The following is a 23,264-nucleotide window of genomic DNA, read 5'->3' on the forward strand; positions in this document are numbered from 1 at the left end:
GGGGGGGGGGGGGGGGGGGGGGGGGGGGGGGGGGGGGGGGGGGGGGGGTGGGGGGAGGGGGGGGTGCCGATGATGGATCGGGGGGACGAGGAGGATGGGGGGGATGAAGAGGGGAGGTAAGATCATACCTAGTATGAGTATGATGATGGAGAGAGTATGTGTGTAGAATGCATACGTTATCTTACATCCGTAGTAAAGCAAGTTTAAGGAATACGAAATATCACGATTCTGCATCCGTCCCCTGGGCGTTCAGGAGACCTGCTTTGGGATCGGAGGTTGGCAGAAGGACGGGTGTTCCGGACGCAGTGTAACACGGGTATTTTATGCAGACCGCCGAAACCGCCTTTATTAGTCTTTCTTCTCCGTTTGGAGTTCATCTGTCAAACTCTCTGGCAAACGGTGTCTCGGAATCCGTCCTGCTGTTTTGCGTGTAACTGTAATTTCGTACGCTTGGTTTCCAGTCACTCATGGGTTAAATCAGCAAAACGATAAAACAAGGCGAATGGAAGGAGGATTTGGTTCTCTAGATCGGTCTACCAAAATCTAGAAGTTAGGTTTGAAGATAGGTTATTTCCAAATTTCTTCATATTCCTAGAACCGCTAACAAGACCAAGGTGAGGTCTCGCTTCCGGTGTCCCACCTCGGTGACGCCCCACACCAACGCACGGACCACCTGCTTGCTCTGGACTTCGCGTCTGGAATTTCGAAGCTCCAAGCTCGCGTTCGCAGGCTTGCTTCCCGCTGTTTGCTTTCCTTGCATCCTCCACCCTCCATCAACCAGCCTCGCCGGCTATTCAGTATCCGGACGAACCTGCGAACTCCCGCCGTTTCACGCACGCCTAGACCGACGACTTTCCCAATTTTTCGAACCCCCCAAAAAATCGAGAAGGGGAAACACCAAGCGACATCAGCACGATGGTTCAGATTAGCGAAGTCCGTGGCAATAGCCGCGACAACCGCACGGCGGCGCACACACACATCAAGGGTCTTGGGCTCAATTCCCATGGCGTGGCGGATAAGCAGGCCTCTGGGTTTGTCGGCCAAACTTCTGCTCGCGAGGTATGATTAGATAAGCCACCGAATTGGAAGGACGAGGGACGGCCGGAAGAAAATTGAATTGGGCAACGGGGATTGTCGGGACTATGCGGCTAACGTGGGCTTTGGGATTTCTAGGCATGTGGCGTCGTGGTCGACCTCATCAAGGCACACAAGATGGCTGGGCGGGGCGTGTTGCTCGCAGGTGGGCCCGGCACAGGCAAGACGGCGCTGGCGCTGGCCATCAGCCAGGAGCTCGGCACCAAGATTCCCTTCTGCCCCATCACGGGTAGCGAGATCTACTCGACCGAGGTGAAGAAGACGGAGGTGCTGATGGAGAACTTCCGGCGGGCGATTGGGCTCAAGGTCCGGGAGACCAAGGACGTGTACGAGGGCGAGGTGACGGAGCTGACGCCTGAGGAGGCGGAGAACCCGCTCGGCGGGTACGGCAAGACCATCAGCACGCTGCTGATCGGGCTCAAGAGCGCGCGGGGCCAAAAGAAGCTGCGTCTGGACCCCAGTATCTACGAGGCCATCCAGAAGGAGCGTGTGCAGGTCGGTGATGTCATCTACATCGAGACCAACACGGGTGCTTGCAAACGTGTCGGCCGCTCCGATGCCTACGCGACCGAGTTTGACCTCGAAGCCGAGGAGTACGTGCCCATCCCCAAGGGCGAGGTTCATAAGAAGAAGGAGATCGTCCAGGATGTGTCGCTGCACGACCTCGACGTGGCCAATGCTCGCCCGCAGGGCGGACAGGATATCATGTCCATGATGGGCCAGCTGATGAAGCCCAAGATGACCGAGATCACCGACAAGCTGCGTGGGGAGATCAACAAGGTTGTCAGCAAGTATATCAACCAGGGTGTTGCCGAGCTCGTCCCGGGTGTGCTGTTTATCGACGAGGTATGTCCCACACACCTAACCGGTCACCTGCAAAGTGTGATATCGATTATGATATGTGACACATGTCCCAATTTTGTAGCCCATTTGAATAGTCCGAAGCTGACCCCTCCTCCGCAGGCCCAAATGCTAGACATCGAGTGCTTCACCTACCTCAACAAAGCCCTCGAATCGTCCATCTCACCCATCGTGGTGCTGGCCTCCAACCGGGGGATGGCCGCCGTCCGCGGCGCCGACGACCTCGTGGCCGCACACGGCGTGCCGCCTGATTTTCTGACCCGCCTCCTCATCATCCCCACGCACCCGTACGAGCTCGACGAGATCAAGCGCATCGTGCGCATTCGCGCGTCGACCGAGGGCGTCCAGGTCACGGATGCTGCGATCGACAAGATTGCGGAGCATGGTGCGCGGATTAGCTTGCGGTATTGTTTGCAATTGTTGACGCCGGCGAGGTATGTGTCCCCCTCACTTTTTCCCTTTGTCTCGGATACTCGCTTTAGAGTAGGGATAGGCAGGCAATGAATAAGATGCTAACCCAATAATCACCTACAGCATCCTGGCGCGTGTCAACGGCCGCACCCAAATCGATGTCCCCGACGTAGCCGAGTGCGAGGACCTCTTCCTGGACGCCCGCCGCAGCGCCAATGTGCTGGCAAGCGAGTCCGGTCAGGGTTTCATCTCATGATCTTCTCTCCCAATGCATCTTTTTGTTGCCAAAATTTGACATGAGGCCAAATAATCCCCCTCCATTCCCGTCTGGTAGCATACCACCGCCGCAGTAGACTGGTTAGATTGATAGATCATTTCACCGAGAATGGGGAAAAGATGATGAGATAGGCGAGTGGCCAGGCAAAGCGGCTGGTTGGACTGAATGGGCGGGCGAGTGGGTGGACCTGTGAAAGGGGGGGCCGGTTGTCATTTTGGGGGTGGGTGTCACTGGTGTCACTGTTGTCACTGTTGTCCTGTTGTTGGCCTGTCGTTGTTACGGGGGTCTTTATCAGGGGGGGGGGACGTAACTGAACTGAACTAAAGGCAACTAACTCGTCACATATCTGATTGTCGTCTTCTTTTTTTTCTTTTTTGTTTCCGGCAAAATTGTATGATAGAATGACGGAACGGACATGATTTCGGTCGGGTTCTGGGGACGGGGAAGGGGGAAGGGAACACACAAAACATCTGCTTGCCGTTGTTGGTAGGTAGGTTCTGGAGTTGGCGCGGGCGAAATAGGCGATGGCGATTTGAAACTTGAATTTGTTTTCTGTCTCTCCACCTTACTATTTTTCGCTGTTTTCGTTCTCTGGCCTGGCTTGATGGGGATTTTGTTTCATCGGTGGGTGTTGGTGTTGGTTGCGTTTACTGACTGGTGGCTTTGTTTCTTCCCGCTGTGGGTTGTTTGTTTTGGTGATGATGGTGATGGTGATGGTGACGGTGACGGTGACGGTGGCTGCATTCTGGTAATATTCGGCTTTTTTCTTTGATGATACTCCTCTTCAACCTCGTCACCATCACCAAGCTATCGCCACCCATTGCGGTAGGTAGACAGGTAGACAGGCAGACAGGCGGGCAGGCAGGTAGGTAGGTATGCATACTGTTTAGTAGGTAATTATTAACCAACGAACCGACTCAAACCAGCCCAAAACCAACCTAGCCAAAACCAACAACAACAATATAAATCTAAAAGCCCACCACCAACAATTTCCAATCCAAACAATCCGGCATTTTTGCCCCCCCTAGATCCCGGCAAACCCCTGCCAAACGCACTACTAACTAGGGAAGAAACAGAACAAAGGTAAAGAAGAACAACGCTGTGAGGGGTGGCCGGTCGGTCGGGAAAGGGAGGGAGGAATGCGAAGGAGTTGGTTGTTGTCTGTTTATTTGCTACTGACTGATACGATGCGATGGGAAAGCTAAGCCTGATTCGGCGGGGACATGGGCTTTGTTTCGTTTTCTTTTTTTTCCCCTATTTTCTCTACGAGTTCCTGTTAAGGTACGGAGGTATGATGTGTAATGGGTTGTGCTGTGTGCATGTGTGTGTGTGTGCATGGATGGATCTCTATGCAACTTTATGTGTGAGTGGGTGGGTGAGTGGGCGTGTGTAAGTGTCCTACATTCGCATTCCACTCTGGGGAACAGAACAGACAGGACAGAACAGGCCGCAACAGGCCACAACCATCAACGTTTCCCCCTTCTTTCTTTGAAGAACACAGGCAGGACACGGACACACACGCAAAGAAAAAGATGGGGTCAAGCAAGCAAATGCAAGACAGGCAGGCATTGTCCCGTGGCGGAGTTCATATTTTTCGAGTTGTTTGGTTTGAAGCCGAGGGAAGATTGCCGATACTGGTATGTACGATACCGGTCTCCGTCACCGATCCAACGAACCGCCCCATCTTTCCGTATCCATCCCGTCTGTCATCCGTGAGTGGTTCCCCATGCCATCTGATCCGCGGTCTCCCGTCCGGATGGATTTCCGCCCGTTGCCATTTTTTGGTAGACTGCGAACGGAATTTAGACAAGTAGAGTCTTGGCTATTTTTTAGGAGAGTGGGGGCAGTTCTAGGTCCAGGTTAAGTTCAGGGTCAACTGGTCAAGGTCTGGGCTCTCAGTCCCGATCTGGGGAATTTGACAGACGGGAGAGTGCAAACGCTGGGGGCTGGCTGGCTGGCTGACGGGAAGACAAAGAAACCTTCTGGGATGAGCAACTCCACTGCCCTGCGGCGCATTCCCGAGACATTCACATCAGAAAGAGGGGAGGGGAATTATCGATGAGGGCGTGATTGGAATTGAGGGTAATGGTTGAGGGGGTGTTCCAGTTATTGGGGCGAGATTTCTGCTGTCTGTATCTGGTACGTATTTGTTTCGTGTTTTTGACTAGGTACGATAACTCACACATTTTATTTACTTTGTCTCCCTTCTTGAATGACAACGAAGATGATCAAACCGACTAACACGGCAATAGAACGAACGGTAAGATTCGTGGCCTACATTACCAATAAGATGGGGCCATTCCATCCGTCAAAGTTGTTGCTGTTGGGGATTACCTGCAAGTCGTCATTGTCCATAACCTGGCCCCCCCTGGCCAGGCGTGGTACGATTGGGTGGTATGCAACGGGAGTAAGTGGAGGAACGGACGGACAACGGGATGAAGCTCACAAAGGAGACAATCCCTCCCGACCAAGCCACGGTTTGTGACGTATTATTATTTTATTGGGGATGTGAGGACTCTCAGATGAAACATGCGATTCTCTTTCTCTCATTCTCTCATTCTCTCATCACCCCCCTCTCTCAGTGTGTCTCTGTCTCTTACTCACCCCCTTTCTTTTGCCTCGTCGTTCTTGGGTTGTCTTTCAAGCCAGTCTGGACATCTTGCTTCCTTCCACAGCCCATGCAAGCCAGGCGGACAGAGAGACACACACAGAGAGAGAGACAAGAGAATACCCGGGGAGACGCCCGAGGAAAAGACGAATCATCACCACCGTCACTGATCTGTGGTTGGACCAGATTCGGCCTCCACCCAGCCCTGGCTCTTCCCCTTTCTTATACCCGATCTCCGTTTGTCGAATCACACAGCAATTGTTCCAACCGGTGTTCCGAGTAATTAAGAGGGACAAGAAAGAGAAAGTAGAGGGGAAATAAGAAAGGGAACAAACGACAAAACCTACCAACCAGCCAGCCACCCTTTCATAAATCACAGGTCACAACCAGAGAGAGACACATCGGCATCCACTCAACAAAAAAAGGAGTCCTGACTTTCCAGCCTACTCCCACCATTCCCTTTGACTGACCCTCCTCGGTTAATCTAGCCATGGCTGCGGTGAAGACAGCCGGGTCAGACCCCGGATCAGAGTTAGTTCCTCCAGAGACAACAACGACATCAACAAAAACACCAGATACCACAACCACTACCACCGTCGAAGCAGCAGAAACAGAAGCAGCGACGGGAACTCCTAAAGAATCCACTTTATCCTCCTCCACCTCCCCCCTCACCTCTCCTACCACCAGCCCCCAACCTCCCTCAATCCCCACAACCACAACCCGCCCCACAGCTACTGCTCCCCCAACTGCTGCTCCCCCAACTACTAAACGCTCTCTCACCCGCAAGCGAGCGGCCGCAATCAACACGGAGCAGGCCAACCGGTCAAGCAAAGAAGACGGGGGCCTTAACACCGCCGGGACTGCTACGGCGAGCTTGGCCAGCCCAGGAGGTCGTCGTCGTCAGCAGCAGCCTTCGTCGTCAACGTCGACCACGACGACGACTTTTGATGCCAACGGGGGGTTGGTGTGTTTGTGTACGCCGGCGCCTAAGGTGCCTAGGCCGCGGAATGGTATGTCCTTGTTTTTCTTCCGCTTATCTCTCAGGTCCTTACATCTCTTTTCTTGGTTTGTGAGCCTTCTTTTGCACCACTGTTATTCAACTGTTTTGGGAGAAGGGGCGTATATACGACCAAGAGGAATCCCTCTCACTATTTAACTCTTCCTATTACTTCTTTCTTCCCCCCATCCCCCTTAATTTTGTGTCGTATCAACACACCGCCTCACTTCTTCCCTTTGTCGTCTGTTACTGGAATCCAAAGTCACACAACCTCCCCCCCGAGAGCCATTCACAGTCGGTCTAAAAAGGGGGAATCCACCGCACCCCCAACCCAAAAAACACACCTAACAAAAGAATGAAAGGAAAAGAAAACCCCACTAACCCCCCCTACCCCCTAATACAGCCTTCATCCTCTACCGTCAACACCACCAAGCCCAAGTAGTCCAACAAAACCCAGGGCTGGCCAACCCCGAAATCTCCAAGATCATCGGCGAGCAGTGGCGCGACGAGTCCGAAGAGCGCAAGAGCAAGTGGAAAGAACTCGCCGAGGAAGAGAAACAGCGGCATCAGCGGCAGTATCCGGACTATCGGTACCAGCCGAGGCGGGGGAATAAGAATAGCGGGGGGAGTAACGGCGGCGGTGCTGCTCCTTTGTCTGCTAGGTTGGGTGGCACGGCAGGAGGAGGAGGAGGAGGAGCATCAAACGACGATCCGCATCGGTGTGGAAAGTGTGGTGGGAAGTATATTACCACACCACGGACGCCATCAACCCCGTTCGTGTCGTCGTCGTTGTCGTCGTCGTCGTCCGTGAAGCCTGGAAGTACATCGTACGGCCCTCCCCCAACAACTCCAGGACCTGGAGGGTATCACAACCCGATGTATCCCCAACAGCAACACCCTTACTATCCGTCTACTCGGGGCGGTGAGATGAGCGGTCACGGTACCAGCAGTAGCCGGCATGGCCGATCTCATCCGTCCTGGGGAGCTGCCCCGCTCGACAATCTCGACCAGCACGGGGTATACGAGGACTACGAGGGCGCTGTTTACGGAAATGATCCTAAGCGTCAACGGTACACTTCCGGCCCTGGAGCTGGCGCTGGCTCTGGCACGTACAACTACCCCTACAACGCTTACCACGGTCACCCACCACAATCGCAGTCCATCCCGCATCTTGCAGCACGCCGTCGCAATAGCAACCCATCGACGCCCACGTCTGGAAGCTACCGCTATCAATATCCCGTGTCTGCCTCGCATTCTGGCCACTCCCTCGCTGTTCAACGTGAGGGTTCAGGACCGGGACCGGGACAAGGCCCGATGCTCCCTCCCCCTCGTCCAGGGCATTCCATCCCAACAACGGTACCGCCCACATCAGCCGCCACAACGCCTGTTACCGCCACTGCGGCGTCCACACCGACGTTTTCTTATTCTGCGTCTGCTCACTCTCCGACATATGCCTACCGGACTCGCAGCGCCATGGTTCAGCAGCAGCATCACCACCAACAAAACCACCAACAACAGAACCAGCAACAAAACCACCCTCACAACCTCGACCAGGGCCAACACTCCTCCACCGCCACGCCAACACCAACACCCACCCGAACCAGCTTCACAGCCGAATTTGTCGACAAAGAGTCCCTCCGTCTTCCACCTCTTCAAACCCACTTACAAGGCCTGCCCATCTCCCCTCCTACTGATCCCAGCAGTGACGAGACCGGGACAAGGCCACCACAGCCGTCTTCGTCGTCGTTGTCTGTGGGCAGTACAAATCTGCCTCCTGGGTATCGACATGGACAGGAGAACACGGGGGTGAATGATGACAGGCGCGGCAGCATCAACAACAACAGCCAGGGAAACCAGGGGCAACAACAACAGCAGCAGCAACAAGTAGTCGAGCAAACACCCGCCAATCCCACGTCAACGTCAACATCAACCTCCATTTCCACATCTACATTCCCCTCTTCTTCCGGCTTAGGACCAGCACCAGTACCAGGACCCGGCCCCGGCCCGGGACCCCGCGGGATCAAGCGTGAACGCGACGCCGAGGAAGACTACCGCGAGCAACAGCTTCAGCACCAGATTCGTCAGCAGGCGCATCATCATCATCATCGAGAGCAACAGCAACATCATAATCTGCAACAACAACTACAACAGCAGCAGCAGCAGCAGCAACTACAACAGCAGCAACAACAACAACAACTGCGAGCTGCAGCTGTGAAAGCCACGGTCGCAGCAGCAGGGTTAGCAGTAGGGTCAGGAGCGTCAGGAGCGTCAGGAGCGTTAGGAGTGTCATCATCGACCGCAGTGTCATCAGCAGCATCAGGAGTATCAGGGTCAGGAGCAGCAGCAGAACCAGCAGGATCAGCGTCTGCAGTAGGGGCAGCAGCACGCGCAAGGGCGATGCACGGTCAGGAACATAGACAACAAACGCATCAGCATCATCTCCAGCCTCCTATCCAGATGCAGATGCAGGGACCTATCCAGCCACAGACACAGACACAGACACATACGCAGGGTCAGAAGCATACCCAGACGCAGCATCAGACGCAGGGCCAGCATACGCAGGGTCAAATGCAGACGCAGGGTCAACCCCTCCTCGGCGAACGACAACCCAGCCTCATCTCATCCGAAATAATGCGCATCAGCCTCGAAAGAAAACTCCGCGCCCTCAAGATGATCAGTCCCCCTCTTCTGACCATGACCACGACCGTGATGGCGGCTGCCACCAGTGGTCCGCAACCACACGGGACGGTGCCCACGGCGTCTAGCAGTAGCTGGAGCAGAGGCCCGGTGATTGCCGTCGAGGGTCCTGACGCGAGGCTGACGAGGGCTGTGGGGGAGGTTGTGGCGCGGGCGTTGAAGTGTGCGTCGCCTGTGGCGGAGAGTAGGGGTGGTTGGGAGGTTCGGTGTTGGGGGGGTGAAGGGGGAGGGTTGGAGGAGGAAGAGACTGGGGATGGATTTGTTGAGAGGGGGAATGGGAACATGAATAGGGATGGGAACACCAACGCACACGGCCATGGTCGTGGTGATACCGTCGTCGTCGAAAACCCCAAGCCCGAATCCCGGCGCGCTAGCCAGGCAACGACGACGACGACGGACACAACGAGCACCACCACCTCCACAGGTGCGTTAGCAGGTTACCTACAAACCATCACCAAATGGCACGCCAAATCAGCCGAGATCACCCATTTCATCACCGGCCGCACGCCGCGGCCACCACACTCACCACACTCACCACACTCACCACACTCACACTCGCACTCCCCGGTATCAGTATCATCCGCACCCTCCGCCAGCAGCAGCAACAGGAGTAGTAGTAGTAGTAGCCAACCCCGTCTATCGACCTCTTCCACCGCCACAGCCATCTCTACCACAAGCACCTTTTCCTCTACCCATCCACCACCACCAACATCCACAACGACCGACAGCGGCACGACCGCCAGTACCACAACCACCACAGACCCTGACGTGGAAAGCCGTGCTCCCCTTCCCCTTCCCATAGCCCTCCTCCCCACAGGTTTCTCCCTCACGCTCTCCGACCACTTCGCCTGCACCATCCCCATCCAAGATTCCTATGCCCCCGTCGATCACTGGCAGTGGATGGCTACACTGTGGCGGGGGATTGTCGGGCCGGATTTGGTGGTTTATGTCTCCCCATCCCCCAAACCACCGCTTTCTTCGGTGTCTTTGGGAGTTGGGAGGTTGGAGGGAGGTAATTCGACGGCTGGGGAGGACGGGGGTATCAGCGGCGCTGTTGGTGGGGGTGTTGGCGGTGTCGGCGGGGGTGGGAATGGATCGGTGGAATTTCTGAGTCGGGAGTGGATGGTTGTTAAGGTACCACCGGCTGTACCGGCTGTGGCGTCGAGGATGGGGACGGGATATAGTGATGGGGGGAAAAAGGCTGGCGGACAGAGGGACGGCGACGAGATGGTGATTGTGGACGAAAAGATTGAGCGGCGGCTGGCGTTTGAGGTTGTGGAATGGGTTAGGGCTGGGGGGTGGCCGAATTCTGGGCGTCGGGGGGTAGGCTGGGCTGCTCAGGTAAATGGTGGGATGGAAGTGGTTAGATTGATGGACTTAGACTGCTGTGGGCGACGCCGATGGGACATTGACGGCAGGACGATGGCGGTGGCTGACGAGATGGGCAAAGTCGTGTTTTCGCGTGGTGTTGAAGACGTCGCCGGGTATCTAACAAGCGGACCACATCGTCAACATGCCAACATGTACGAAGTAGCCAATCCTAGTTCCAGAACAAAGACACAGATGGCGCGGCCGAATGTTAGCCATTTCCGAGAACATTTCACCGTTGTGGCTACTTGAGGCTCCCGCTTTCCCTCTGTCCAGATGGCCGATTCGTCCAGGCCTTGATAACCCGTAGTTCTCGCCTCTCCTACCAGCATCTCAGAACATGGCAAGTATGGCCGCACAGCGTAACTGAAGAAGCGGAATCTCCAATGCCTGCTTACCCTCTCGGGCTTCAACTCCCAAGTCAGGCGGCTAATAAAACCCGTTTAATAGCACCCGGTTGTCCTAGACCCCAGGGCAACGCCCGGTAATGAGCCCCCTGTGTTGTCAAGCCTTTGTTTTCATTCTCGCTGTTGTTGTGGAAACCGATATCGATGGGGAAGGCACTGACTGCTAAGGTAGTCTCAGCAACTGCGACAGCGGAATCCGCTCTCAGACCTGGTAAACATAACACCCGATGAACAGAGCTCACTCGACCCTAGAAGACAAAACTAGGGAACCAGAACGGGGGATACACCTAGGACAGGCATTTAGGCAGGCATTTGGACACACCTGGGCCCAACAGAGCCAACCCGTGCCAGGTGGGCGTTTCTTGCCCTTTTCTTCTCAGATGTTGGCTCTTTTCCAATTCGAAAATTTCTTTCCTTCTCTCCCGTCCATGGCTTTCCAGCGTGTGATCAACACAGAAGAAAAGAGTTCCCCTGATAAGCTTTCGGAAGACTCTGGGATTGCGCTTCGATCATGTTAAAAGCTCGGACTCAAATATATGCAGCAAGCTGATAGCACCGAGGGAAGGAACGACCTGGGTTGCAGACATAAGGTACTCCACCTGGTGAAGACAAGTGACTCGACTCTGACTCGACGTTCCCTAGAGAACGGGAGGGTGTGTGGTGTGAAAAGAACATTCTGAAGTTGACAACGATGGAATATTTGGATAAGGAAGCGGTTGAGGACCCGAAGGAAGCCCCAATGTAGGCCGGGGCCTCCATATTCCTGGAGTCTCCCCTGGAAGATTTAGATCAAATTGAGATATGTTCTAGACCAGCCGACCCTGGAAGGCAAAAGATGCAGATAGGCCGGATGGATGAACCGTCACGAGATAGCAACGGTGACTTGAATTCGGAGGCTACAAGCGCCTGGCCTGCCCTCCCCAGGTCGGACCCTGCCCGGTGTTAGTTCCTCGTACGGACAGCCTTGAACTTGATACATCCATTAGCGTGGTCCAGCAGCGATGCTGTGGACATTTACCGTCCTCCACAGCCATGTGGTGAGAGCTACAGGGAGCCCGAAACTGGAGAGTGCAATCCTCCCGTCATCTCCGTGGGCCTGGGTCTCAAGATGCCGTAGGGTGCTGTGTTCTACCCCCCAACTCTCCCACTTCCATTCCATAAACTTCCGTGGCGAGGGAGGCACTTCTTAGAGCCGATGAATTCAGGAACTGGGAAACCAATTTCCTTATCTCCTCTTGGGTACTGCATAAAGACTAGAAACATCCATGACTCCAGGCGACGAGTCGGTGGTGCATACCATAGGAGGCCCATGCCTCATGCTCCGAGTATGAGTAGACGCCCCTCCCCCCAGCCTTTGTTCTTTCCTCTTTCTCTTTTCAATAGAGAAAGTTCACTTTCAAGCTCGCTTTCAAGTTCGCGCTAGCAAGCACATCTGTTCAAGCACACAGCAAGCAACCACGATCAAACCAATCCACCAATCACGTGACGTCAATCGACCCACCAACAAACACCACTCAAACCTTCTCGCAAGCTTTCGTTCATCGACAACATGTCTCATCAAGTCTAGGCACCTGTTCATGACACCATGTCGTCCTCGGAGCTCACTCTCGGTCGGACGATCCAGCTCGCCGATGATCGCCTAGGTATGTCGCTCTTTTCTTGTGTCTTCCGTAGTTTTGTGTCTGGTTTTGCTCGTCGCGTTTCGCGTCACGTTTTCGGCCCCTCGGCATATCTTCAGCGACCAGTGTGGCTGCCCCTCGCCGCCGTCGGCTTCACAATTCTCCCCGTCCCGCACGCGTTTGACGCGTATTTTTTGAATTTTATATATCTCCGACCGCTGTTGGCCACCGGCGACTTCTCTTTCACGGCGTCTTGGACGCGTTTCTCTTTCCCATTTTCATTTTAAGCACCCCCCTCAGTCCCTATCAGTCCCCCTCAGTCGTCACTGGCTTTCCCATTCTACCCGCCCCGATTGCGTTTTGCGTATCCCGCCTTCTTTGTTTACTTGGCCTTCTTTTTCGGCACCCTGACGGCGGCTTCCTCCCTTCGCACAGCACGGTCACTTCCCTTCCGTCTGCGTCGGAACCGTTTTGCTTTCGAAACCAGCTGCTGATATTCGGAACAGGCACCATCCGATTCATCGGCCGCACCCGATTCGCCCCTGGCCTCTGGGTCGGTGTCGAGCTTGAGGACGCTACCGGCAAGAACGATGGCAGCGTCAACGACGTTCGCTATTTCGACACCACCATGGGCCATGGTATGTTCGTCCGTCCCAATGCGCTGAAGCTGCTAGTTGGTCCGCCGGCGCCCTTCATGCCCGTGCCTCCGGCCGAGAAGAAGAAATCGACGGCCCGACCGACCAGCATCGGCTCCAACGCCTCGTCCAGGGCCGCCACGCCTGCCGATTCCGGCCTCGCCAAACGGATGAGCCTGAACGCCCGCAGTCCAACTCCCGGCCAACGCCAATCTCGTCCGGCAAGTGGCGTCCCGGTAAGTCTCGCCGTTCCCCCACCCACATGATGTCACCTTCCAATTGACGATTTTATTTCGACTCGACTCCCTAGTCGCCGACTAAGCAGCTCACCAACCCACCCTCGCGTGGCACCTCCTCCCAGTCCACCAGCCCTCCCAATGGCCGCCCCGGTTTTGGATTGAACGCGCCCCGCGCCTCTCTCCCCGGGTCTCGACCTTCGTCCATTGCGCCCCCCGCGGGCAGACAGACTCGCCAAGCACCCCTGTCTGCCCCCGGACTCAAACCCCCCACCACCGCTACCCCCAAAACCACGACCGGTCCCGCCCGCACCCTCGCCGGTCGCTTGGCGCCACCCACCAAGACGACCATCTCACGCCCTTCGGGGCTCAAGTTGCCGCCGGGCTCCCGGCCGACTGTCGCCAAACCCCGCCCCACTGCCAACCGCAAACCCTCCGGTGGCAGTCCTCCCTCCTCCGCCAAGTCGACCGACGAAGAATCCGACCAACCTGCCGCCTTCTCTGTCCCAGTGCAGTCGAGGGCCCTCGCCATCGAGAACCGATCCGATCCGGCCAACAACAAGACTTCCATCGACGACGCTGGCGAGCCTGCCCCGAACGCCAGTACCTCCGCAGCGCTCAAGGAGAACGAGGAACTCAAGGCCAAGCTGCGTGTGTTGGAGAAGAGGCGGAGCGATGATCGGGAGAGGCTCAACACGCTTGAGAGGGTTCAGGGCGAGCGTGACCGCTTCGAGCGGATCATTCAGACCCTGCAAGTCAAATACCAGCCCCAACAGCAGGAAATCACTGATCTCAAGCGGCAGTTGACCGAAGCGGAGACCCGTCTCCGAAACGTCGAAGACATCCAGCAAGAACACGACTCGGCCATGGAGCTCGCCACTCTCGACCGCGAGATGGCGGAGGAAATGGCCGAAGTCTACAAGACGGAGCTCGACGCGCTCAAGAAGAAGAATGAGGTGTTGGAGCGGGAGGTCGAGATCTACCGAGAGGAGGAGGACGACACCAGCTCCGAATTTCCCGCCGACATCCCGCCAAGCAAGGAACTGCTCCAGTTCCGCAGGGACAGAGAACGCTTCCACGAAGCCCTCATGCGCCTGAACGAGTTCTCAGAGAAGCAAGAGGAGGAGCTGGAGCATTCTCGCAAAGCTCTGAAGGCCGAGATTGCTGACAACCAGGCTCTCAGGGAGAAAAACGTGGCCCACGCGGCCGACCTCGCCCGGCACCAGGTCATCATCGACGATCTTAGGGAACAGCTTGATAACGCCCACGGTTCCGACGACATCATCGAAGCCTTGACGGAGCAACAAATCGCGCACCTTGAGGAGATAGAAGAACTCAAGGCCACGGTTTCCAGCTTGGAGGAGCTTAAGGACGTCTCAGATGAGCTGGAAATCAACCATGTCCACAATCAGAGAGAACTCCAGGCTGAGATTGACAAGCGTGATGCAGTCATCTCCGAGCAAGCCCGCCACGCGGCCCTCCAACAAAAGTCCATCGAGGACATGGAGTACACCCTCTCGAGATTCCGTGACCTCGTCGCCAGCCTGCAGACCGACCTCGACGACATGCGTGCGTCCCATGCGGTCACGGAGCACGAGTCCGAACAACTCAACACCCGCTCCCGAGCCATGCTCGATCTCAACCAGAAACTTCAACTCTCCGCCGCCAAGGCGCAGGTCAAGACCATCGACTTGGAGCTTCGGCGGATGGAGGCGGAGGAGGCTGCACAACATCTGGAGGTCGTCACTCAATTTCTTCCAGCTGCCTACGACAGAACGGAGTCCTCGGTCCACGCCCTTCTTCGCTTCAAGAGGCTTGCCTCCAAAGCGGCCATCATCAACAATTCCCTCAAGGAACGCATCAACCTCCCACCACTTCCCGGCCACGAGAACGACCTCTTCGAGTCCTGCGATGCCATCGACAAGCTCACGTGGGTCTCATCCATGTGCGGTCGGTTCGTCGAGTCGATCAGCCATTGCTCCACGTCGCAATTCGATCGGTATCGGGGCGCCCACCCCGAGCTCGAGCCGGTCGAACGCGCCCTCAACGGCTGGATCGAAAACCTTCGCCACGACGACTTCCAGCCCAAGCAGTGTTCCGAAGAACTCCAGCGGACCATCACCTTGATGACCCATCTCGGTGAAGTCCACATCTCCAACGACCTCCCCAGTTTTGCTGATGACATCTTCATGAAGACCCTGCTGATGCAGTCTTATCTTGAATCAGCTGCCACGACCATCACCGCCACCACGGCAATGGTCCAACACGTCGTCCAGGACGAAGACGAGCTCTCCCACCAGTTTGCGAAACGCACCCAAACCATCATCACGCAAACTAGGAGCGCCAAAGTCATCGCCGGTCGCGCCGTCCTCCACCTCGCCGACCTCAAGGCCGCCGGTCTATCGCTCTCCCCCGAAGCGCTCGGCGCCTTCGAGCGATGCGAAACGACGACGGCCGACCTCGCCAGCATGGCTCGCAACATCGGCTCCGACCTCCACAAGTTTCTCCACGACGAAGCGAGGACCGAACCTTACACCCTTTCCGACGTCCAAGCATGCGCCAAAACCACCATCGAGACCGGCTTCGGATCCGACGAGTCCGGTCTTTTCGCGACTTACATGGACAAGTTGCTCGCCGTCACTTCACAACTTTCAGACCTTGTGTCCCTCAGCAGCAAGGTCCACCTTGCTCAGGAGTGTGAACGTGGCGACGCGCCTTGGAAACTGCTAAGTCAAGAAATCAAATCCCTCCAAAAGATCCCCGTTGAAGTGGAGGCCGAGTGCAAACGCCTCAAGGATGACCTCGCTAATGCCCGCCGCACGGCAGCCATCCAAGAAGAAACCTTGAGCACCGCAAACCTCAAGATCGAAACGCTCGAGTCCCGCATGCGAGACGCAAAGGAGCAGATGGCCCGGATCGCCGATCTCGAAGCGTTGTGCGACGCCGCCTCGGAAATGCGCGATACGTTTGTCGAGAACCTCGACAAGCAAGATCGGGAGCTGAAGGCCCTCGAGGAGGACAGGGACAAATGGCGACAAATCGCGAGCAGCAGTCGGGCGATCGCGGGCGGATCCGAGGAAGCAGACCAAGCGAGACTCGACCGCCAACAATCCGATGCCCACCAAATCGACAAAATGGGCGAACAAATCAACAACCTCCAGGCCGGCATTCGCTGGCTCCAAGAGGACAACCTCCGTGCGAGAGCGACCGAACAACCCAATCACGACTGGCTCGCGGAGCCACTCACCAAGACCCCAACCGCCGTCGAACAACGCAAATCTCTCGCAGCCAACGAGGGCAGAGCTGTCCTTGGACAACTGCTCAATTTGGCCGGCAACGCCAAAGTTTTCGACATGTCGACTTTGCCGGCAGACAAGACCGGGTGGAAACCCGCCAAAAGCACGCCCCAGTACCACGCTGCCGACCAAGCCGAGACCTTTGGGGCATGGAAGGAATGGCGGGCTGCGGCCATTAGGAATGGAGGAGCTCTCGGGGCGGAGGGTTCGAGGGGGGGGAGATCGATGTATTCTGGGAGATTGGAGATTGTTCTGCCGGTGATCGACAAGGAGGATCAGGGGCAGGAAGGGGCGGGGATGGGAAAGGGGAAGGGGAAGGCGAGGGAGATTTGAAGCGGGAGGGTTCGGTTTTGTAGATAAGCGAAGATGTTTTTTCTTGTTTTCTTTTTCCCATGAAAGCGGAGGAAAGCGACTTGGTTTTTGGCTTTTGTTTTTCATGGAGGAAGAAAGTGAGCATGGTTGTTTTGTTTTGGCGGTTGAGCAAGGGCGGGGATTGTGGAGGCATGAAGCGAGAGAGATTTCGGGTTTTGTAAATAGGCGAGGATGGTTTTTTTGTTTTGGCGGTCGAGCGAGTGGACAAGAACACCAGCGACAACGCCAACAAAAACAATGCCAACGACACCAACAACAACATCCGCCAACAAACTCAACTCCAACAAATCATCGCCAACAACAACACGCCAACAACATCATCATCAACGCCAACAACAAGAACGACAATGGAAAGCGAGTGGGATCATCATGGGAAAGCGAGTGCGGGCATCAAGTTTTGGATTGGGATGGCGTTTTTGATCTGAGATACCCAGTCAATTCAAGGATCTTTTTAGCCAATTTTTTGTGCCAGATTTGCTCCATGCTGTGACTTGTTTGTGTGATTAATGTGATGTGCCAAAGCTTGGTCGACATGTTTGTGCCGTGGGCCTGAAGCCAGGTAAATACTTGATGAAGATGCTGAGTAGTAATGAGGGGGATGCAGCAGTCAGGAGTGTGTTGTAATTCGCGAGTACGTAGCACATGACACCAGCCAGAGAAATAAGACGCAAGGCCTGGGATGATCCCAGAATGACAATCGAAACAGAAATCTTCATTGACAGCACCGGTTCTTTATAAAAACGGCATTCCATGTTGTCCCTTGATTTATTTGCCTTTCCCTTTCTTCTCCTTCCTTCCACCGCCACCACTCCCACTCCCACTTCCACCCGGCCCTCCAAATCCACCCAAACCACCGCCACCTCCACCAGCAGCAGCCAACAAACTCGCCATATCCGGCATCCCCCCAGCACCACCAGCACCACCTGCCCCACCAGCCCCTTGCATCTCCTTCATCATATCCTTCAAAAAATTCTCACTCACCCCTCCCCCCGTCATCGCAGGACTATAATACGGCAACAACTCCCCCATCTTCCACCCCCTCGGAATCGCCGGCCGCGGCCACGGCTGGCCCGGTTCCAGCGCCTGCGGCGGCATCGGCGCACCCCGCACCTCCATCCGCAGGGACCGCGACGTGTCCGTCGTCGGGTTGTTGCGCAGGTGCTGCGCCACCAGCAGATACAGGTGGTGTTTGTTGTTGATGTGGACGCTGCCAGGTGCGGGTGTGCTCGGCTGCTGGCGTAGATCGACTTTGACCCGGCCGGGGTTGGCCCAGTCCTTGGGGTGGATTTTACCCGCTTCGAGGACGGTTTGGAGCCGCAACCCGGCGCAGGCTTGGACGATGTCGATTGCGAGGGGGTTGGGGACGGCGGCGGACCGGGGGATGCGCCGGCCTTCGGCGCGGGTGCGCGTGCTGTCGAAGTAGACGGGATATAGGCATTGGTAGGATTTGTAGGGTTGGTCGTCGGTTGTGGCTTGCATCGGGGGGTGGGAAGGGTTGGGGAAGCGCGGGGGGGTGGGTTGTGATTGTTGGGGCCGTGATGAAGTTGGTGGTTGGGGGGATTTGCTGGGGGCGTCGTCGCCTACGCGGCGGATGATGTCGGATTCGACAAAGTCGTCGATGTCGCCTTCGGATGGGTCTGACATGTCTAGGTCGCTGTCGGACACTTCTTCTATCTGGGGGTGTGACATTTTGGGCGGTGTTTGTTTGTTTCGTAGGCGGCCGCCGAGGTGGTGAGGTGTGTGATCTTGGGGAGGTGGAGGGAAGTTTGAGGATTGTTCGGTTGTTTGTGCTTTGCAGCTGTTTTTTTGTCCAAATTTAAGGAGGGACGTCAATAGTGGGGTTGTGAAGGGGCTCGAATAAGGTGTGGTCTGTGCGTTAGCTGTCAGGGGACAGATCGGATATCATTAAGTGTAGCCGCCCGCGGGTTATTACGCTGTGAGTCCGCCAAACTACACTTTAAGTCGTGTGTTACAACATCCTCAACTTGTGTTGCCCATGACCGTGATGCTAAACATACCGAGCTTCTTAGGTGCTTTGTTCATCCATTGAAACATGTATCATGTTTCCATGGTATCTCGATATGTTTTTAATTCCTCGTGAATCTTGTCTGAAGGAACAGAAACCATGTATTTGTTTTCTCCCTGGATGGTGGACTCAATTCATCTGTTCCAACGGCTTCGATCCCAAAGCCCAGGAATCGAGCTCTTGCCGTGTGTGAATATAAAAAGGTGCGAGTTAAAATTTTAACAAAGCCCAGTTCTTCCCCTCCGCACCACCGTAAATACGAGTATTTATTTTGAGACACTTCTTGCAGCCTTTGACTTCTCTTTACCTCCCACCACCTCCCTCGTATCTCATCTCTTGATTCCCGCTCCCAACAAGATGTATTGATTTCTTCAGATCGTGTATCATTTCATTGAGAGCCGGCCATCAGTAAGGTATGCCGATAGGATTACACCCGCGTGCGCTTGAGACCATTTCTCTAACCGGTCACTAGTCGCTAGCCCCTCGTTCACCTTCGTCTCCTTTGCGCTGGCGGACGTCCAGGTCTGGTGAATAACAGATCAAGTACACTCTCTTTCAAAGTCATCAACTACTTAACCTAGGATTCGGCTTATCAATCTGTCATTCTTTGATTTAGGTTCAACCCTTGGCCAGAAACTCCATGCACTGCCCGTGGAAAGCAGCGTGAACGGAAATACCCTGGTCCTAAGCAGACACAAAGCGATTCACATCTTGGCAATTTAGCAACAAATAGTGTTTATCATGGACAATCCATTGGACAATCCGTCTGTGTCTCCGACTGCGTCGACTGTGTCGGTCGGAAATACCATCACTGGATTGATCCAGCGGTATCATGCCTTGTCCGCCCAACGAGACTCCGAGGACAACTTAATCCAGGTATGGCCAGATAATTACTCAGTCAAAATCTGTCGGGTCTGCGCTAACGCCTCCGTGCCAGGACCTAATCGTGTTTTCTGAATCACTTGATGCACGATTGGAATCAGTCGAGTCACAGTCTAGTGCGGAAATTACCGAGTTGGCGAGTCGGCTCAGAGACACAGAGCTCGAGCTCCAAGACACTCACAAGTCTAAGGAAGACTTGGAACAGAAAGTTCAGCAACTGGAGGAAGTATATCTCCAGAACCCCAACTGTCCAGAAGTAATTTGACTCATGGGGATTCAGAGATGATTATGGATCACGACTGACTCCCTCTGCAGGACGAGAACTCCTATGTTATCGTACTTCTAGACGCGAACTTCATCCTTGTAAGCCAGCCTACCTGATTTCACGCCTTCATTTCGCTCACACCTAACTCGGCATAGTTCAAAAAACACCTCGTCAAGCAAGGCGTTGAAGGTGGCGAGAAGGCAGCAAATGACCTAAGGTCTGCCATTCTTGGGCAATGCGGTGCCTACTCCAGTGAAATACGCGTTATTGCGAAAGCATACGCCAACTTCGAGAAGCTCAGCAAGGAAATGTGCGACGATGGTAGCCTGAATAACGAGCAGGATCTTGGGGATTTCTTTGTGGGATTTACCCAGGCCATATCCACGTTCGACTTTGTCAATATTGGCACAGCAAAAGGGCAAGTCGGCCGCAAAATCAAAGGTAATCAAAGCATGGAACCCGATGAATGAGCAATGAAGTGCTAATATTCATATTACGGTCATAGAATTGACGACCTGGCATCTCCGCAATATCAACTGCAAACAGGTCATTCTCGGTATATCACACGATACCGGATATGCCTTGTTTCTCGACAACCTCTTTCAAGACAGCCAAGTCAGATTCCGTGTGATTGTCCTCGAGGGAATTACGACAGTCCCAGAAATCGTTAAGACGGGGGTCAACATTCTAAACTTGAACGACAGCCTGTTCCGTTCCGAGAAGTCACTCAACACGACGCCTCCAAAGGGCCCAAAGGCACCAAGGGCTCCGAGGGCGTTGATGGCGCCTAAGGCACCGAGCCCACCGACGGCCCCTACGTTTATGACGGCCGCTAAACCCACAGCTCCAGCCATGCCGACCCCGACACACCCCCCTATTGCGACGTACGCTGGAGCCGTGCAAAAGCCGACACCACCACCCTCGGCCGCTCTTGCACGCCCCTTGGCCCAACAAGAATCCCGGCCGACGACAAAGGTGTCGCCGTCAAACCCCACATGGTAAATCACCTCTCCTTCTCCTTAAAACCCTTCTATGCCCTTCTTCCATATTCTAATACACCAGCGCGCCAAACAGGACCCCCGGCCCACGAGGTCTCGACCCGCCCCTCAAAGTCGCCCAGTCCGCCCTCGGGTCAATCAGGATACGAGCCGAGCGCCGCGACAGCAGCGGCAACTTTCCCAAGAAGCTCTGCAACAACCACTACCTGCGCGGGCCCAGTGCCAAAGGAAACAAGTGCGAGTTCGAGCACAAGTATCGGCTCAGCTCGAGCCAAAAGGCGGCGCTGGCGTACTTGACTAGGTTGACGCCGTGCGCACAGGGACAGGAGTGTGATGTTAAGGACTGTATTTACGGTCATCATGTGCGTTTTTTCTCTCTCTTTTTCTTTTGCTTTCCCCGTTGTTCTGTCCCCTCGCTCCAGCACCTTTCTCCCACTTTTGCTTCTCACGCTCAATTATTCCTCCCTCTTTGTCCTGCAAACCCTCTCAATACTTTATACCGAATGTGGAGAATCGGCTAACAAAGCGGCCACTTGACGTGGTCGATGTATACAGTGCCCGAGTGTGCAAAACGGGGTGTGCATCACCTTGAATTGCAAGTTTGAGGAACATGCCCACCCGCCGAAAACAAAGTCTAAGGCCTAAGGAGGAGACCAGAGATTATGAGGGAAGATTTTTAGGGTCACCGAGCTCTGAGAAAAGAGCCCAAGGGTTGGGTTTGGTTGGCGGTTGTTGGGACCTTGCTAGTGAGTCTCGTCACGATGATGGTGTTCGTCACGACAGTTTTTGTCACAACATTTGCACTGGGATTTCGGGATTTCCTGCAAGTCGGTTTGATAGACGATGTATTGTAAGAATGCAACGAGTATACCGGGATGTAGATTGTGACCATCGTGCACGACCCAGATTGTAACAACGCAACACTAAGTCCAGTTTCCGGTGGATATTTCATCACAAGGTTCGTTGTGGACAGTTAATTACCCAGTTAAGTGCCTACCTCCGTCGCGATACGCAGTATCTCTCGGCAATACCTCATCTCGCCGGGTATATGTTGTGCAGCAAGCAGCCAAGCATCTCCGAAAAGGGACCCCACGAAAGTACACTGCGTTTAGCAAAATGTGATTTGCGCTGTTGGTTGGTGCTGCTCGGGCGGCGAGGCGTTTGCTTGGGAGAAAGAGGCCGTTCATTGGCCCGTAAAAGCACCATACGAAATAATTAACTCGAAACAGGCCAGTTATCAATTTATTAACACTGCCCAGACGCCAAAGACTCCCAGCAGCATGGCGCCAGCGACAATCCAGATCTTCTCCGACATACATCTCAAGACCCACGCCTCGTACGACTTCCACTTTAAGCAGACAGCCCCCAACCCCGCCCTCCTTGGCCCGCAGCTCCTCCATCCTGTCGGCAAAGTCACGGACTCTCCGTTTGGCAGTAATTAGGCTAGCTGCATAAGATAGGCTCGTGGTTTCCTAGGACGAAGAAGACGTTCTAGTATCGACAGAGCTGCTTCTGGAGGAAGACAAAGAAATCATCATGTGCTGCGTGCCCGATGTCGCTCGATCCACCATCGGACGCTTCGTTTTCCTCGACCAGACCCGGCACGATGTCAACGATACCCTCACCGTGCTGGACTGCGCGTTGTTTTCGCGCGTGACGCTGGAGTAAGCTGCCACGGTAGCTAGTCGCCTCATCGATTTCCAGCAGATGCGAAACTGGACGGTCGGAGACCACGTCGATGCCCACGTCTCCGACCTGCGATGGCTGAATGCGCAAGTGGCTGAGAGATCGAGGTCGCAGCCCCAGCGCTAGATTGCGCTACGGGCTCTCTGGGTACGGAGGATTGGGTTCCTTTGAAGGAACCGGGTCATCCAGCCCTTTCTAGCAGTAGTACAGCTGGATCCTTGGGCCTATAGAACCTAGCTCGTGAACTCCCTAATCTGCGTATGCGTTGGTGGAAGACCGAGGGCTACCTGGGTCAAAACCTACTGTATAAGGTGGGCTTCTTGCACCGGGCTGAGGATCTGGAGCGATTCGGCCTCAGCCGAACGGGTTTGTGTACCGTGAATACGGTAGTAGAGGGTAGTGGTCAGGACACCGGGCTTGCGACTGATCTTTCGCAAAGACTGGGCACCTCGGTTGTATATTGCGACCGCATCTTGTAGATCTTGTTCAGTATACCATATCTTGAATTGACAGAGCTGTATTCGAAAA

At 55.0% G+C, this 23,264-nt stretch overlaps 5 protein-coding genes across 5 annotated transcripts; 4 read left to right on the plus strand and 1 right to left on the minus strand.

The window, feature by feature from the left end:
• Positions 1-915: 915 nt before the first annotated feature.
• On the plus strand, positions 916-2,623 carry C8A04DRAFT_33048 (AAA family ATPase; the record flags this gene model as incomplete). The annotated part of the gene is made up of 4 exons (XM_062782311.1): positions 916-1,059; positions 1,174-1,941; positions 2,059-2,390; positions 2,491-2,623. The coding sequence occupies 4 exons, from the start codon at positions 916-918 to the stop codon at positions 2,621-2,623; spliced, it is 1,377 nt and encodes a 458-aa protein (XP_062632820.1).
• A 3,119-nt stretch (positions 2,624-5,742) lies between these two features.
• On the plus strand, positions 5,743-6,798 carry C8A04DRAFT_15837 (high mobility group box domain-containing protein; the record flags this gene model as incomplete). The annotated part of the gene is made up of 3 exons (XM_062778634.1): positions 5,743-6,074; positions 6,135-6,262; positions 6,653-6,798. Coding segments are annotated over 3 exons (606 nt in total), but the record flags the coding sequence as incomplete, so codon positions are not given.
• Positions 6,799-12,306: 5,508 nt separating this feature from the next.
• Positions 12,307-16,840, plus strand: C8A04DRAFT_33050 (dynein associated protein-domain-containing protein; the record flags this gene model as incomplete). The annotated part of the gene is made up of 3 exons (XM_062782312.1): positions 12,307-12,364; positions 12,847-13,211; positions 13,286-16,840. 3 exons carry the CDS (start codon positions 12,307-12,309, stop codon positions 16,838-16,840), a joined length of 3,978 nt encoding a protein of 1,325 aa, XP_062632822.1.
• An 804-nt stretch (positions 16,841-17,644) lies between these two features.
• Positions 17,645-18,568, minus strand: C8A04DRAFT_33051 (putative signal recognition particle protein; the record flags this gene model as incomplete). Its single annotated transcript, XM_062782313.1, has 1 exon — positions 17,645-18,568. One exon carries the CDS (start codon positions 18,566-18,568, stop codon positions 17,645-17,647), a length of 924 nt encoding a protein of 307 aa, XP_062632823.1.
• Positions 18,569-19,646: 1,078 nt separating this feature from the next.
• Positions 19,647-22,718, plus strand: C8A04DRAFT_33052 (uncharacterized protein; the record flags this gene model as incomplete). The annotated part of the gene is made up of 8 exons (XM_062782314.1): positions 19,647-19,781; positions 19,843-20,043; positions 20,103-20,150; positions 20,208-20,493; positions 20,558-21,050; positions 21,127-21,412; positions 22,310-22,453; positions 22,527-22,718. The coding sequence occupies 8 exons, from the start codon at positions 19,647-19,649 to the stop codon at positions 22,716-22,718; spliced, it is 1,785 nt and encodes a 594-aa protein (XP_062632824.1).
• Positions 22,719-23,264: the final 546 nt, after the last annotated feature.

Source organism: Dichotomopilus funicola, assembly GCF_033296635.1.
Source record: "Dichotomopilus funicola strain CBS 141.50 unplaced genomic scaffold C8A04scaffold_109, whole genome shotgun sequence".
NCBI classification, from domain to species: Eukaryota; Fungi; Ascomycota; class Sordariomycetes; order Sordariales; family Chaetomiaceae; genus Dichotomopilus; species Dichotomopilus funicola.